The sequence below is a fragment of the Octopus bimaculoides genome, chromosome 3 (genome assembly GCF_001194135.2).
Source record: "Octopus bimaculoides isolate UCB-OBI-ISO-001 chromosome 3, ASM119413v2, whole genome shotgun sequence".
In the NCBI taxonomy this organism is placed as follows: Eukaryota; Metazoa; Mollusca; class Cephalopoda; order Octopoda; family Octopodidae; genus Octopus; species Octopus bimaculoides.
The window spans coordinates 93001506-93015861 of NC_068983.1; the positions used below are offsets into that span (position 1 = coordinate 93001506).

Below are 14356 nucleotides of genomic sequence, written 5' to 3' on the forward strand. Positions count from 1 at the left end.
AGTGTTTATTGCACCTGAACATCTGCCACATACAAAAACTAACTTCGTAGTTAATCTGCCTTTGATATTGCTGCACCTCTTATGTGTCCATAGCTTGCACCGGGTACATCTTATAGAGTTACTACCTACTCCTTTTCTACATACTGAGCAGGGCCATCTACCTGAAGGGGTTTGTGTTTTATCTACCTTCCTACTTATTAGGATTTTGGTTTTTGCTAGGTTGACTCTAAGGCCCTTCAATTCTAGTCCTTGCTGCCACACCTGAAACTTCTCCTCTAGTTCTGATAGTGACTCCGCAATTAGTGCAAGGTCATCAGCATAGAGGAGCTCCCAGGGGCAACCTGTCTTGGATTCCTCTGTGATCATATATAGATATCTTTTAACCACGGTAGTAGTGGAATATATTCTGAAGTCCACCATTTCATCAATTGCAGCAGATTCCAAGCTTCACCACTAATTCAGTTCTCAACTAAATTGCAAACTTAATAGTTTTAAAGAGGACACCTCCTCAGCTACACATTGGCATAAATAGTTTGAGTTTTGGTTCAGTAGAAAAAAAGTTACATCAAAATATCTGTGACCTCAAGTGGGGTAGTAAGGCAGATATTCATCTTGAATTAACGTAAATTTTTTAATTCAAAATTAAAAGTATACTTTTCTTAGGCTTAAATGATAGAAAAGTGCATGAGGAATTCAGAAGTGTTAGTCACATTGAACAAGAATTAGTAGAAAAACAGTTATGAGGTAAAATGTTACAAAATTTAATGTCAGTAAGTAAGGGAGTAACGCTTAAGTAATAATAAAGAATTTACTTCTAAAATGAATGTTTACATTCTAAGGTGGTGAGCTGGCAGAAACATCAGCGCGCAGGGTGATATGCTTAGCAGTATTTCGTCTGTCGTTACATTTTTGAGTTCAAATTTCACCGAGGTCAACTTTTATGTAAACGTTTAGTAAACGTTTTTGACAAAATTTTGTATTTTAGAAGCAGTATTTCGTCTGTCTTTACGCTCTGAGTTCAAATTCCACCGAGGTTGACTTTGCCTTTCATCCATTTTGGATCTTTTCAATTAAACATACAGATTATTTAATTAATTTTTTTAACTAAACACTTTCAAACTTCCGATACTGGTGGAATGTATCACATAGAACAGGGTTTACTCTTAACGTCTTTGACAAAATTTTGTATTTTAGAAGTTATTTCGTCAAAAGTTACAGAGTGACAATGGACAAATTTGTTTGATAAGTGATAATACACGAATCTCTCAGCTTTTGACTTACTCTCTAACTTCTGCCAATGATATATATACATATTACAAATATGTGTTAAAAAATCGCATCGCACAATCAAACCAATGAAAGAGCCTGATCGCTTGACACGCTAAAAATAGCAGCCAAAGTATCCCCCTACCTAAATCACACGCCCATTGTATGTAATGTCCAAGATTATCCCTAAAAAGATGGCTGGAATGTTTTTGATGATAGGTTTGCAGTATCAGGGTTAATTTGAGGCTAAATAACAACAAGATTATGGTAAATTTCTATCTTAACACCCGCATGATTTTCACTAAGACAAAGATTTTTCGTGTGGAATCAAGTACTCTGGACCTCCTAATATGCTGCAAATTCCTTATTTTGGCTCGGAGAAAATGAGGTAGTGGTAGTGGGGGTCTCCCCCCCCAATCCCGGTATCATTGGAATTTTTTTGTGTTGAATGAATTCCTGTGAACTCCTAATATTGCAAAATTAGGTTAGTTAAGGTGAGCCTGGTAACTGATGGTTTTGGGGTCTTGTTGTTTGTAACTTTTGGGGAGCCATGGTGCAACCTACAACATGGTAAAAATCCCTGCCATTAATTTGGTGTGGATGAGTAATATCAAATTATTCAATCACAACATATATTTAAATTAAACATGAAAAAAATTAATATTATCATCACTTACATGGAAAAATTGAAATATTATATTTCAGTATTTTATTAGTTAAAATCTTAAATTTTTAACACATTATTAATTATCTTATAACAGTAATGCCTGGAAAAATCATGGATCACACCTGTAAGAGTATAGGACAAGCTATTACTTCAAGTAAAGTAAAGAATAAGAAACTTTTTACTTAAAATATTGCAGCTAAAATTAAAATTTGAACATTAAAACTTATTTTATTATAGTTTACAAATAACACTATACTTATTTAAGTAGAATTTGGCTAATTTACTACCTTAAATACAGAAAAAAGTGACTAATTAGACACACTTACAAATTAACTGAACAGTTTTGTACAATAAATTTAAAAGATGAGAACTAAGAATGATAAATTAGAAGAACTGACATTCTTTGCTGCAATATTTTAAGTAAAAAGTTCCTTATTCTTTACTTTACTAGAAGCAATAGCTTGTCCTATACTTTTCCAGGTGTAATAACTTGCCCTGTACTTTTCCAGGTTTATAATCTTAACTTTTCATGCTCACATTTTTCCATGTAATTATAACATACCTGGCACTATAAGTCTACACAACTCACATTCCATCCAGCAGTAATGCATTACTGCCACACACACCAGATATGATATAGAATAACTGTCTGATATTGCAACCCATAACACATATTCACCACCTGACAAGATACTACAAAAACTGCATGTTCTTTACACAACAGAGGAAACAGTAAAATAGCACCAAAAAGAATAAATCAAACTCTATAGAAAAGGAAAAACAGATACAATGTACTAAGATGGGGGTCTACAATCTGAAAAACATAAGGCTGCACATGCCTTGGACCTGGTGATGAAGCAGGAACTCACATGAAACTGTCAAAATAATGTTCATCAACAAAGGCACAAGGCCACAGATTTGTAGGGGTCATATAGTTATGTACACTCAGTATGTAACTGATACTTTTTTTTATTGATGTCTAAAGGATGAAAAATGAAGTCAATGCTAGTGGGATTAATAGTCATTTACTAAAGAGGTGTAGCTAAATATCACAAGGAATTCTGTCTGTCATATAACAATAATAAATATATTACTTACTAAAAATCTCAACCTTGATATAATCTTTTGTACCAACACAGTGAATCATGACACCATCTCGGGCAGTAGTTTTGAACTGGAACCAAATATCTCCTGAACTCTTTGCATCAAAGGTGTTTAGTTTAATGATAGCATCAGCCTTGCGGAAAGTTATCACATTATCAAATAAGTCTGTAGATTAAAAGCAATAAAACTTTAACATCTCATCATCATGAAAAACAACCAAATGGAAATCTATATCAAAGAAAACATTTTCACATAAAAAGAAAGCTATCAACAATTTATGTAACAGTTTTAGATAAATGTATGAAAGAATGTACATCCTGATGATACTAGTTGAATGATAATTCAGCAAGGAGGCATTGAACTTGGTGTGTAAAATAGGAGCCAATATAATGTAAATATTTCTTAAACCCCAAGGAACTTAACTGCCAGTGCCTTTCACCAATTTCATGGTGTGAATAGGTTAGAATGTTGATTTATTTCAAGTAACATTCCAAATATGATCTGGTACTTTTCTCTAACATCTTAACTCCTAAATTCCTGACATACTTTCTTTATATAAATCTACTAATCCTGTTAGAAACTAGAAATTTTGATGAAATGCAGTTAGTCCAGGATAAAAATCAATAAAATGTAACTACTGCATGAATCTGGATGAAAATTTTTGTTTCTCTTAGTTAGCTTTTATTAGTGAACAATATCAAACCTTATTTTAGCAATGATCTCAAAGAACCACTGTTTCAGAATAATGATAATAAACAATATATTATTTGTACTTTCTATATTAGTCAGACTGGTATCCTCATTCTGATTGTTACTTTCGTTATGTTTTAGCTGTTGCATGTTCTTTGGGTATCTTGTGTTGAACTTGGTTGTTGTATTGGAATTTTGAACCTAACCCTTTATTTGTTCTCATTCCACTCTCTGCATTCTATGACATTTTTTTGCTTCAATTGAATTATCTGAATTATATGAGTGCCTTGCCTGGGATTGAACTCAGAACCTCTAGATGACTGTACTGCATTAACCAATGTCTTTATCTACAAGTAGATAAAGACCTTGAGTTTCTGAGTTCAGTCTTAGGCAAGACACTAAAGTCATTCACATAACTCAGCTGAAGGAAAAAAAAAGTCTACCTCTGTAGATGAAATTTAGTGCTAGGTTCAAAATTCCAATACAACACAACCAAGTTCAATATAAGAACTCTGAAGAAGGCTGGAACATAGTGAAGGTAACAATCGAAATGAGGACACCAATCTAACTAATATAATTGACACTCTGTTGGTTACGACGATGAGGGTTCCAGTTGATCTGATCAACAGAACAGCCTGCTCATGAAATTAACATGCAAATGGCTGAGCACTCCACGGACACATGTACCCTTAACATAGTTCTTAGGGAGATTCAGCATGATACAGAATGTGACAAGGTAGTAATCATTTTTGCCAGCTGAGTGGACTGGAGCAATGTGAAATAAAGTGTCTTGTTCAAGGACACAACACATCGCCAGGAATTGAACTCATGATCTTATGATCATTAGCTGAATACCCTAACCACTAAGCCATGCACCTAATATAAATAGTATACATAATATCAAAAAATTTGTTTTTAAAGTTTAAGCTAAAATGGTGAAATTTATAGTGAAGTACAAAATTAATGTCACTTACTGTCACCCTCGCACATAAGTTTTCCAAGTTGATGTTTGCCAAATTTATTGTCAGTCACAGTACCAGTGTCACCAAAATGCAATTCAAGAACAGGCAGGTAGTCTTTGTGTTCAAGGTATCCAGAGTCTGTTTGGTCTGCTAAATTGGAGTCACAGTTGCAAGTAGTACTTTTACCAGCACAGCCATTGACAACAAGCCCACAGTTACACTTTCTGGAACCTGGTGCAGCTTTACCCCAATAATACATTGGTTGGTAAGTTCTGCCAACCCACCATCCATATGTCTCATGGACACCATCCTCTGCAAGACAAATTGCAAACAAAAATGAATAAATGTTTTTGACTGAAAATAAAATGATACAACATATATATATTAAACTGCATATGAAACACTGACTAAAATACTCACTAGAATGAGTCTATAACTAAGAATAGGTACCATCTATAACAAACTAGACATCTTTTGTAGAGCAGAGAAAGGGAAGAGAGAGAGAGAGAGAGAGACAGAGAGAGAGAGAGAGAGTGGGGGAGAGAGGGAAAGAGATGGAAGAAAAGAAAAAATACCAAACAAATTGGGACTAAAAAGTGTCAAACATTCTATATATATAATTGAAACCCAAGAATACTAAAGCCTCTAATTATGAAGATCAAATAGAAATCTTAAAGATAATTGGGTTAAAATTAGCACAAACACTCATTGCTTATAAACAGAGAGAGGGAGAGAGTGAAAGTGAGAAAGAGGGATCATTCATATGTGTGTGTGTGTGTGTGCAACAGAAATATCATTATGTATTTTACATATATTGAAGAGCAATTCTATAAAGGATTTAGCAAATTCTTTTATGGCGATTCTGGTAAATTTACCAATTATTCATAAACTATCAAAATGATATTGATGTATTTCAGTTTTCATCCATTTAATACAGAAAAATCAAACACTTCAATATGTGCAATTATCTAACATTCAATGTTGTCATTTTAGCTGTAATTTACAAGAATATATATACTTCATCTACCTTGCTATTTAGCACAGCAAGATCAACAGTTGTTTGCAATAATTCAGCTAATATAACGCATGTGCCTGACAGCCTTGTCTTCACATATAACACACCCACACAGACATAAATATAAACACACATGCATACAAGCATACATGTACACATCTATACATATATATATACATAATGATAATGTAGTAGGATCAGGTGAGTGATTGTGGTAAAAAGGCAGTTGGTTAGTCTCCAGTATAAACATGGTTTGTGTAGAAAATACAGACTGCTCAATAACTGATGCATCAAATACAGTCTGTCCCACATTTATATTAGATAGAAAATTCCTATAAGATGATAGATGCTATACAACTTTATTTTGAAAGCAACAAACATTGCTTATAATGTGATAATCAAACCTACAAATAAAAGGCATGGAAGTCAAGGGCTACAGCTGATTCAAAAGCACATTGGGTTCATCCTACATATCATAAGTATCTTGTAGCCATCAGGTGTACGTTTTCATTAGGTTCACATTCAACTGTTTAGTTGAAAATAGTCTGCCACAATGGTGAATGAAAAAGAAAGCTGGGCTAGCAGAAAGAATAAAAAATGTGTGAGTGGATATTGGACCCAGTAAAGAACTGATGGTATCCCCTAATCACTGATTACTTTAGTGAAATAAATAGGGGTGTGGTTTCATTTTGTTATCAGCATACTCAAGCTATTGTAATGGCTGCAGTAGGTTATAATTCCAATGTATATGTGGTATCAATAACGGGCAGCCAGTGCACCAAAAGCTGGGATGTTTATTGCTTAGGATAGATAAATATAAGTAAGAAAAGCTCATATGGGGAAAAGCATAGAAGGTGAAAAAGAAAAAAAAAAACTGGACAAGTAAGGTGATGGTAGTAGATTACTTGTATGCATACACACATGAAAACACTAGTCCACACACATGCATGCACACACAAAAGACTATGTAGACTTGCACATATGAAACATATCAGTATATATATATAAAAGTTAGGGTACCAGAATACCACTTGCTAGAAATAGAAATAGGAGTTAACACTCCAAAACCACAAATTTCTCAGTATTAAGAAACGTACACACACATATACATGCACATATTGTACATGTGTGTGTTTGTGTGTGAATATACATACACATGAATAGCATAGATAGATACAAATGCACTATGTATTCTTAAGTTAATATTATCTCCACCTAAAGGCGGTGAGCTGGCAGAATTGTTAGCATACTGGGCAAAATGCTCAGCAGTATTTTGTCCATCTTTATGATCTGAGTTCAAATTCTGCCAAGGTTAACATTGCCTTTCATCCTTTTTGATGTCAACAGAATAAGTATCAGTGGAACACTGGGGATGATGTAATCAGCTTATCCTCTTCCCCAAAATTGCTGGCCTTGTGCCAAAATTTGGAATCAATATTATCTCCACCTCCATATGAAAAAGAAAGATATCCTCAAGAATCAAAAATCCTCCAAAGCTGAAGTGCCATTAAAGAAAAGGAGAGACTTATTGTCTGAAGATAAGAGAATTGTTGACAAGTGTTTCTGCATCAATAGGCAACACCAGCACAGCTATCCTCTTTATTTCCAGTAGTCAAGAGATATAGACATCTATAAAGAAGAAAAAAATAAAATACTTATGACTTAGGTAATTTGCATAATTTAAATAAAAATGAGCCAAGGGAAATGACTCAGAGTTGCCGGTGACATATATTTGAACAATATATACATATGTGCACATGAATATATATATATATATATATATATATATATATATATGCAAATATGCCCATATACATGTGTGGAGCACGTCTATATATAGATGACCCTCTTTGGCCATGAATGATCATGGGATTTCGCCTAGAAAGTTCCTCACCGAGGTACAAATCCAGACAAAGTTATTTATGGAAGACCAGCACTCACCATTGCATACCAGCCTCCCTTCTCTATGCAACTAATGCTATCCAGGGGAAAGGCAAAAGCCTATACAGCTTGGCACCAATGATGTCACAACTCATTTCTACAGCTGAGTGAACTGGAGCAACATGAAATAAAATGTCTTGCTCAAGAACACAACACACATCCTGGTCTGGGAATCAAACTCATGATTGTGAGCCCAGTGCTCTAACCACTGAACCATGCACCTTTACCTGTATGTGTGTGTGTGTATATATACATATATTAGCAAACGCACCCATCCTTTGGATGGTTTAAGTTGCTTTGATGGTATTTTTTCACCAAATAATTGAACTACCGACAAGAGTTATGAATAGTATGGCAATCTATATTTCCGATTAGCCTAGGAATGGAAAATCGAATTGAAGGCTGGTTAATGTGGAGGTCATTGTACTTTAACGATCATAGAACAAGTCCGCAAGTGATGCAAAGCAGAGCTACTGAAGTGTTTGGGGAATAGATTATGGATAATGACTACAAAATATAGTTGTTTTACATGAAAGTGAAATATCCTGTTAGTATCAACCGCACAAATGGTGTAATGAAATTGAAGGAAGACATTGTAACTTCCCCTCTGCAAGTTTATTTTTTCCAGCAGCAAAGGGAGTTATTTTTTGGAGAGATAAGCTAACAAAAGCCCCTTTATTCTGTCTTCCCACATAGCCTGCATATAAATTAACAGCAAATGTTGCATAAAGTTAAATTGGTATGGAGCTTTTTGAAAGATACATATAGCTTTTGCTAGTGGAAGCAAAACTCTTATTTAAAGATTGATTCTTTGGGATGAATCATATGTGATTGTTTAAAAAAGTCGAGAACAACAATGCTAAAAAGTATTTGAAACAATAGACAACAGTCGAAATCTCATAATGGCTGGGTAAATAAGCATCCTTAAAGTGAAACAATGCATTAGTAGGTAAATAAAGGTATGAACAAGTAGAAGAGAGACAATGGAACATCACCTTTCAAGTAACTCAGAATAGGTAAAGGTAAGCTTGCCAAAGTTTAATGCAGTTTAAATATGGAGATTAAAATTGTTTGGTATTGGATAGCACCATTTGAGCATGATTGTTACCAGCGTCATCTTACTGGCATGTGAAAAAACATGCTGCTGAACTGGCTCCTGTGCATGTGGCATGTAAAACACCATTTTGAGTGTGACCGTTGCCAGTACCGCCTGACTGGCTCTTGTGCCGGTGGCAGGTAAAAGCACCCACTACACTCTCAGAGCGGTTGGCGTTAGGAAGGGCATCCAGCTGTAGAAGCTCTGCCAGATCAGATTGGAGCCTGGTACAGCCATCTGGTTCACCAGTCCTCAGTCAAATTGTCCAACCCATGCTAGCAATTTAATCACCATGGCAAGTGGACAGTAGAAATAAATAGACAAAATCCTTTCACTTTTATTAAAAAAAAGATTATAAAAGTATGGAAGACCCTACATACAAAAAAACTATGCCCATTTAGGTCCATTTACGCTGGAGCTCTGGTCAAAATGTTTAGTGCATGATCATCCTTGGGACATAAGTAATGTGTGTAAAGTTTGGTGAAAATTGGTTGAGAATTGTGGAAATGTATGCATTAGTCATTATACACACACAAACTATGATTTATATATACTAGATATGTACACACGTATATATACAAGCATATATGCATCTACTCACACACACATGTACACAGGCGCAGGAGTGGCTGTGTGGTAAGTAGCTTGCTTACCAACCACATGGCTCCGGGTTCAGTCCCACTGCGTGGCACCTTGGATGTCTTCTACTATAGCCTCGGGCCGACCAAAGCCTTGTGAGTGGATTTGGTAGATGGAAACTGAAAGAAGCCCGTCGAACTCAATAGTAAACCTCATCCTGATGGTTGCATCTCTGTACATGGCCTCAATGGTTCGAACAAATCAATCATCTATACCTAGTTTCTTTAAAGTCTACCAGACAACAAATCATAGTATCTTGTTGAAGCCTTTCTGTAGGTCAATGAAGGTTATGTTTATTGAATTATTCTTAAGCATGAAATTCACCTCAGTAGTCACATTATGAAGAGGGAAACGGTGGAACTATGCCCTAACAGAAACCAAACTGCATGTCACATACATCAATTCTCTGATACACACACACACACTGTACATACATGTATAAATATACACCCATTCAAACCCACATACAAGCACAATAATTCTCTCTCTCTCATATACATACATATATATATATATTATCCATGTTAGCATGAAAAAATGAATGTGATAAACAAATATACACATTCAGTATTATAATGGAACAAGAAATTAATTCTGTGTTATTAGGAAAAAAAAAGCATTAATAATAATATCTATTAAAATTTATTTTCATCATACTCTTATGTTTTTTAATGCCATCAGTTCTCCTAAAAAGAAATACCCAATAAATTCAAAAATCATGTAATGTTTTTTTTAAACCAATGGAATAATTATACTAGTCATAATAGAGTTAAACCCCACTCCCTTTTATGCTAACCCTAGGAAATGTGTACATAAATCTAAGTTAACATAGGAAAGCATGCTCACATAGAAAATATTAGAAAGAGAGCAAAAATAATGTAAATAGAAACCATTTTTTAAAAATATTTTCAGCATTTTCTGAGTTTTATAAATTTTAGGGAAAATCTACATTAGATTTCAAAATTATGAGGAAAAAATATACTTTAGGAATGCAGAAATTAAATAAATTTAGTATTAATTCATAAATAAGAATCTAAAAGTCATATTTTATTTTTGGTTAAATTTATCTGTAGAAAGGAAAATACCAAAAAAAAAAAAAGAACAATCATAAGATAAAACAAAATCTGTCTTATATTTTTTTTTGAGAATTAAAATGGTTATGTGTTGATAGAGATAAATTTCTATACAAGGATCAGTGGTTAACTGGGAATGCAACAAAGGAGCCTGAAATAGAAAAGTTTTACAATGCTTTTACAATTGGTTGCATTTTTGTAAAATGCATGCATGCTCATAAAAGTAGGTGAAATCAGAACTAGAATAAGAAAAACTCCACTTAAAACTGCCGAAGGTAGAATTATTTAATGAATAAAACAGAAAACAGCAAAATCAATATCAACAACAACAACAACAATAATAATAATGTATAAATATAGTATATCTATATAATGTCGGCTTCATAGATTTGCAGTACATCAAATTCTATTACAAATTTGAGTAGCATGAAACATTGTACTATTCATGGTTGCCTATTTCGGCATTTAATTACCTACAAGACACGCAGCATTGCTTTGAACGAAAGAGTAGAGAGAGAGAGAAAAAAAATCAAATGAGATCAAATTGGATCCCTCTAGGTATATATTTTTCTTTGTTACTTTATTCTTCACTAATTTCAGCTCATTTTACTATCAGTGACATTATTTTTCACAAGAAATAAAATTAAGGCAAATTCACTGAGACCAAAATTTATTAAAAAAATATAAAAAAATGGGGGTATATAAAATGGCAAAATATTCCATGAAAATTTATGCCAAAGGTTAATCAATACTGAAGCTTTGTCTTCTATATTTTGCCAGAGTTTATGCATCTTGAAAACTATTTATTTTGCGTTCTATACTTGTAATACAATTTAAAAAAAAAAAATTTTTTGAATAAAAGAAATTTTGGAATAAAAATTTTCAATTCTAAAATTATATTAGTTGTAATTTTATTTATAGTATCACAAATACATTGCAGTTAATTTTAAAAATATACACACATCTATCTATCTATCTATCTATCTATCTATCGACATACATACATGTGTCTAGAGAGAGAGCGCGATGGCTACTTGGAATTTCAAAAATATGATTAGCAGTCTATTTTGCATATTTATATCATTACTTAATGTCCATGTTCCATGCTAGTATGGGTTCAATAATATATATATATTATACTAAAACTCAAAGTTTGTCTGTTTTCCTGCCCTTTGATTAAGATGATAAAGATTACAAATAAAACAGTCATTGCCCCATTTAAGAAAAAAAAAAAAATCAAGTTGAAAATGTATGGCAACACTTCAAAGAGTCATCGCAGCTACTGCCACCTGGCCTTTTTTCTTCTCTTAATCATTTCTACAGCTTTCATGAAAGAGCACCCTCAATAGTGAGGTTACAAGTTCATCTACAAGATGAACCAAGAATATAGCTCAGAAATAATGAGGATATGGCTGTCAATGAATGACATATGAGAACAACATTGACAGAATTCTTTTCATTGTGCATCAATGATGACTTTGCAAAAATATTACTTTATGCTGAAGTACCCATGAATTTCACTTGGAACAGTAGTAACAAACAATGGCAAAGAAAAAGCGAGGAAAAAAAGTTGAAGGCCATCTGAATGTTTTTAAAGAAGAAATACTTGGTCATGTTTATGTTATCACACCAAAGGTAGGAGTATTGTATTATTCAAGAATTTTATTGCATGAAGTTTGAAATAGTATTTTTTCCTTTGCCACTGTGCACTGACATTTTCAGCTTGGAGTGGTCCTGACCCTATGAGTCATGGGTACATCTAGTATATATATATATATATATATATATATATATATATATATATATATATATATATATATATATATATACACACATATATGAAAATACACACAGACACACACATTATTATCATCAGTATTTAATGTTCCATCCTGGTGAAGGTTGGATGGTTTAGGCTGGATGCCCTCCCTAACACCAACCATTTTACAGTGAGTACTGGTGTTGCTTTTGTACCACAGGTACTAGAGTGGTAGAGGAGCCATGTAGCTACTCACATTCGTGGTAAAGTGTGAGAATGAATCAATAGTATCTCCAATGAGATAAATTGGAGGTTCAGTTAGGAATGGGAGTGGGGGAATGAAATGCTCAATGTAATATATATGTATATGTGCATGTAGATACAAACACACACACATATACATACATACAAAATTTGATGATATTGTAATCTCCTATGTTCAGTAACCACTTGATGTGTTAGTCAACAGTTAATGGTGTTGAAGAGCATAAAGGTTAAAGTTGTAGTTGAGAAAAAGTTAGCTGACATAGAGAACTGGAAAACCATCTATACATAGGAAAACAGTTACCAGTATCATGATGATTCACGCAGGTATCAAAATGTCAACATCATGACTGCTGCTCAATGCTTTGTGAACACTGTAAAGACTGTAAAATGTGACATGGACAGCTGCAATGGAGATTATGAAGCTGTGGCCAGCAGAAAGGGATACAGCAAGTATTCTGACTGCATTTGCATATCAGAATTCATCCAACAACTGTAGGAACAGGGCTCTATTCTGATGGCTATGTGAAGCTGCTGGATAATGTGGTCAAACCCTAACTGGAGAGGGATGCTGCTGGAAGACCATATGCATGGCAGCAGGATTCAGTTGCTTGCCATACCTCCAGAAAGAGTCAAAAGAGGTTGTTGGAGAACTCCTATGATTTCACCAAACCCAATTTCTGGTTTTTTATTTCCTCCGATTGCAATCCCATGGATCACATATGTCTGTGATGTGATTGAGAAAGACACCAAATGCTCTGCCTGCAAAACCAAGGATGAGCTGGTGACCAAGATCAAAGAGGTGTTTGAAGATCTTCCAAGGACACAATGAGGAACATATGTGCCAGGATTTGGCGCCATTTTGAGGCTGTGGTGGAAGCTGAGGGTGGCTACTTTGAATAAACTGTTATCTCCCAGCTATAATTTAATTGATACTTTTTGAATTTTTTAGAATACTTTCATTTTTAAATGGGATATTGTGTATTCTTTTCCTTTCATTTTAACTGTTGAATTTAGCCCAAACACCCTGTATATACATACATACATACACACACACATATATATATATATATATATATATATATATATACACACACACACACATGAGAAATAGGTTGTTAAACATTTTATTATCCAAATTCCATAGAATAATCTTTCACAATGTTGCAAGAAAGTATTCCTAACCAGCCCAACCCTCGTATAATGAAATATCAGAGCAAATAGTTTTCAAAGAATTCCACAATAAAACATTTTTACAAGAAATATCTTTTTTTTTTACAATTTGACATAATTTTGGTAGTTTTGAAGTTGTTTTAGCAATTATAGCCAAGGTCACTGTTGGTGCACTACAAGTGGTCATTCATCATCATTATTTGATGTCCACTGTATCGTGCTTGTCAAATGGGATTTGCTGAGGCAAATTTTCTACATTCAGTGTCATTCCTGTTATTGACCCTCACCTATTTCCAAGAAAAAATATTTCTCCATGGACAAACATGTTACTACAGGTAACTGGAAATGAACAACATTGTATGATAAAGATGTTCATTTACAATTATCATGTAATATCAAGACAAGGCTGCACACCAACACATACACACACACACACACATATCTATATATATAAAAATAAGAATGTGTGTCTGTCTGTCTGTCTGTCTGTGTGAATCCCTAAAACTCGAGAACTACGCAACCAATTTCATTCAAATTTTACACATGCCTTACTTAGGGTTCCAGTTGTGTTTTAGTCAAAAAACATTATTAACTTCTTGCAGAGTTCGAGCACACGGCAACATAATATCTCCTCCACTATTTAAGTATTACGTGTCTAAAGTGAAACAAAAACACTCATGTCAAATACTTTCACTTTAAAAATGAAA

At 33.9% G+C, this 14356-nt stretch overlaps 1 protein-coding gene across 1 annotated transcript in view; it reads right to left on the reverse strand.

Moving 5' to 3' along the window:
- LOC106877699 (neurexin-4) overlaps positions 1 to 14356 on the reverse strand; it is a 424377-nt gene that overhangs the window by 177145 nt on the left and 232876 nt on the right. The window contains exons 15-16 of the mRNA XM_052966322.1: positions 4702 to 5001; positions 3032 to 3202 (exon numbers count right to left, since the gene is read on the reverse strand). Coding sequence (XP_052822282.1) covers positions 3032 to 3202; positions 4702 to 5001 — 471 coding nt within the window. The remainder of the gene's footprint in view (positions 1 to 3031; positions 3203 to 4701; positions 5002 to 14356) is intronic.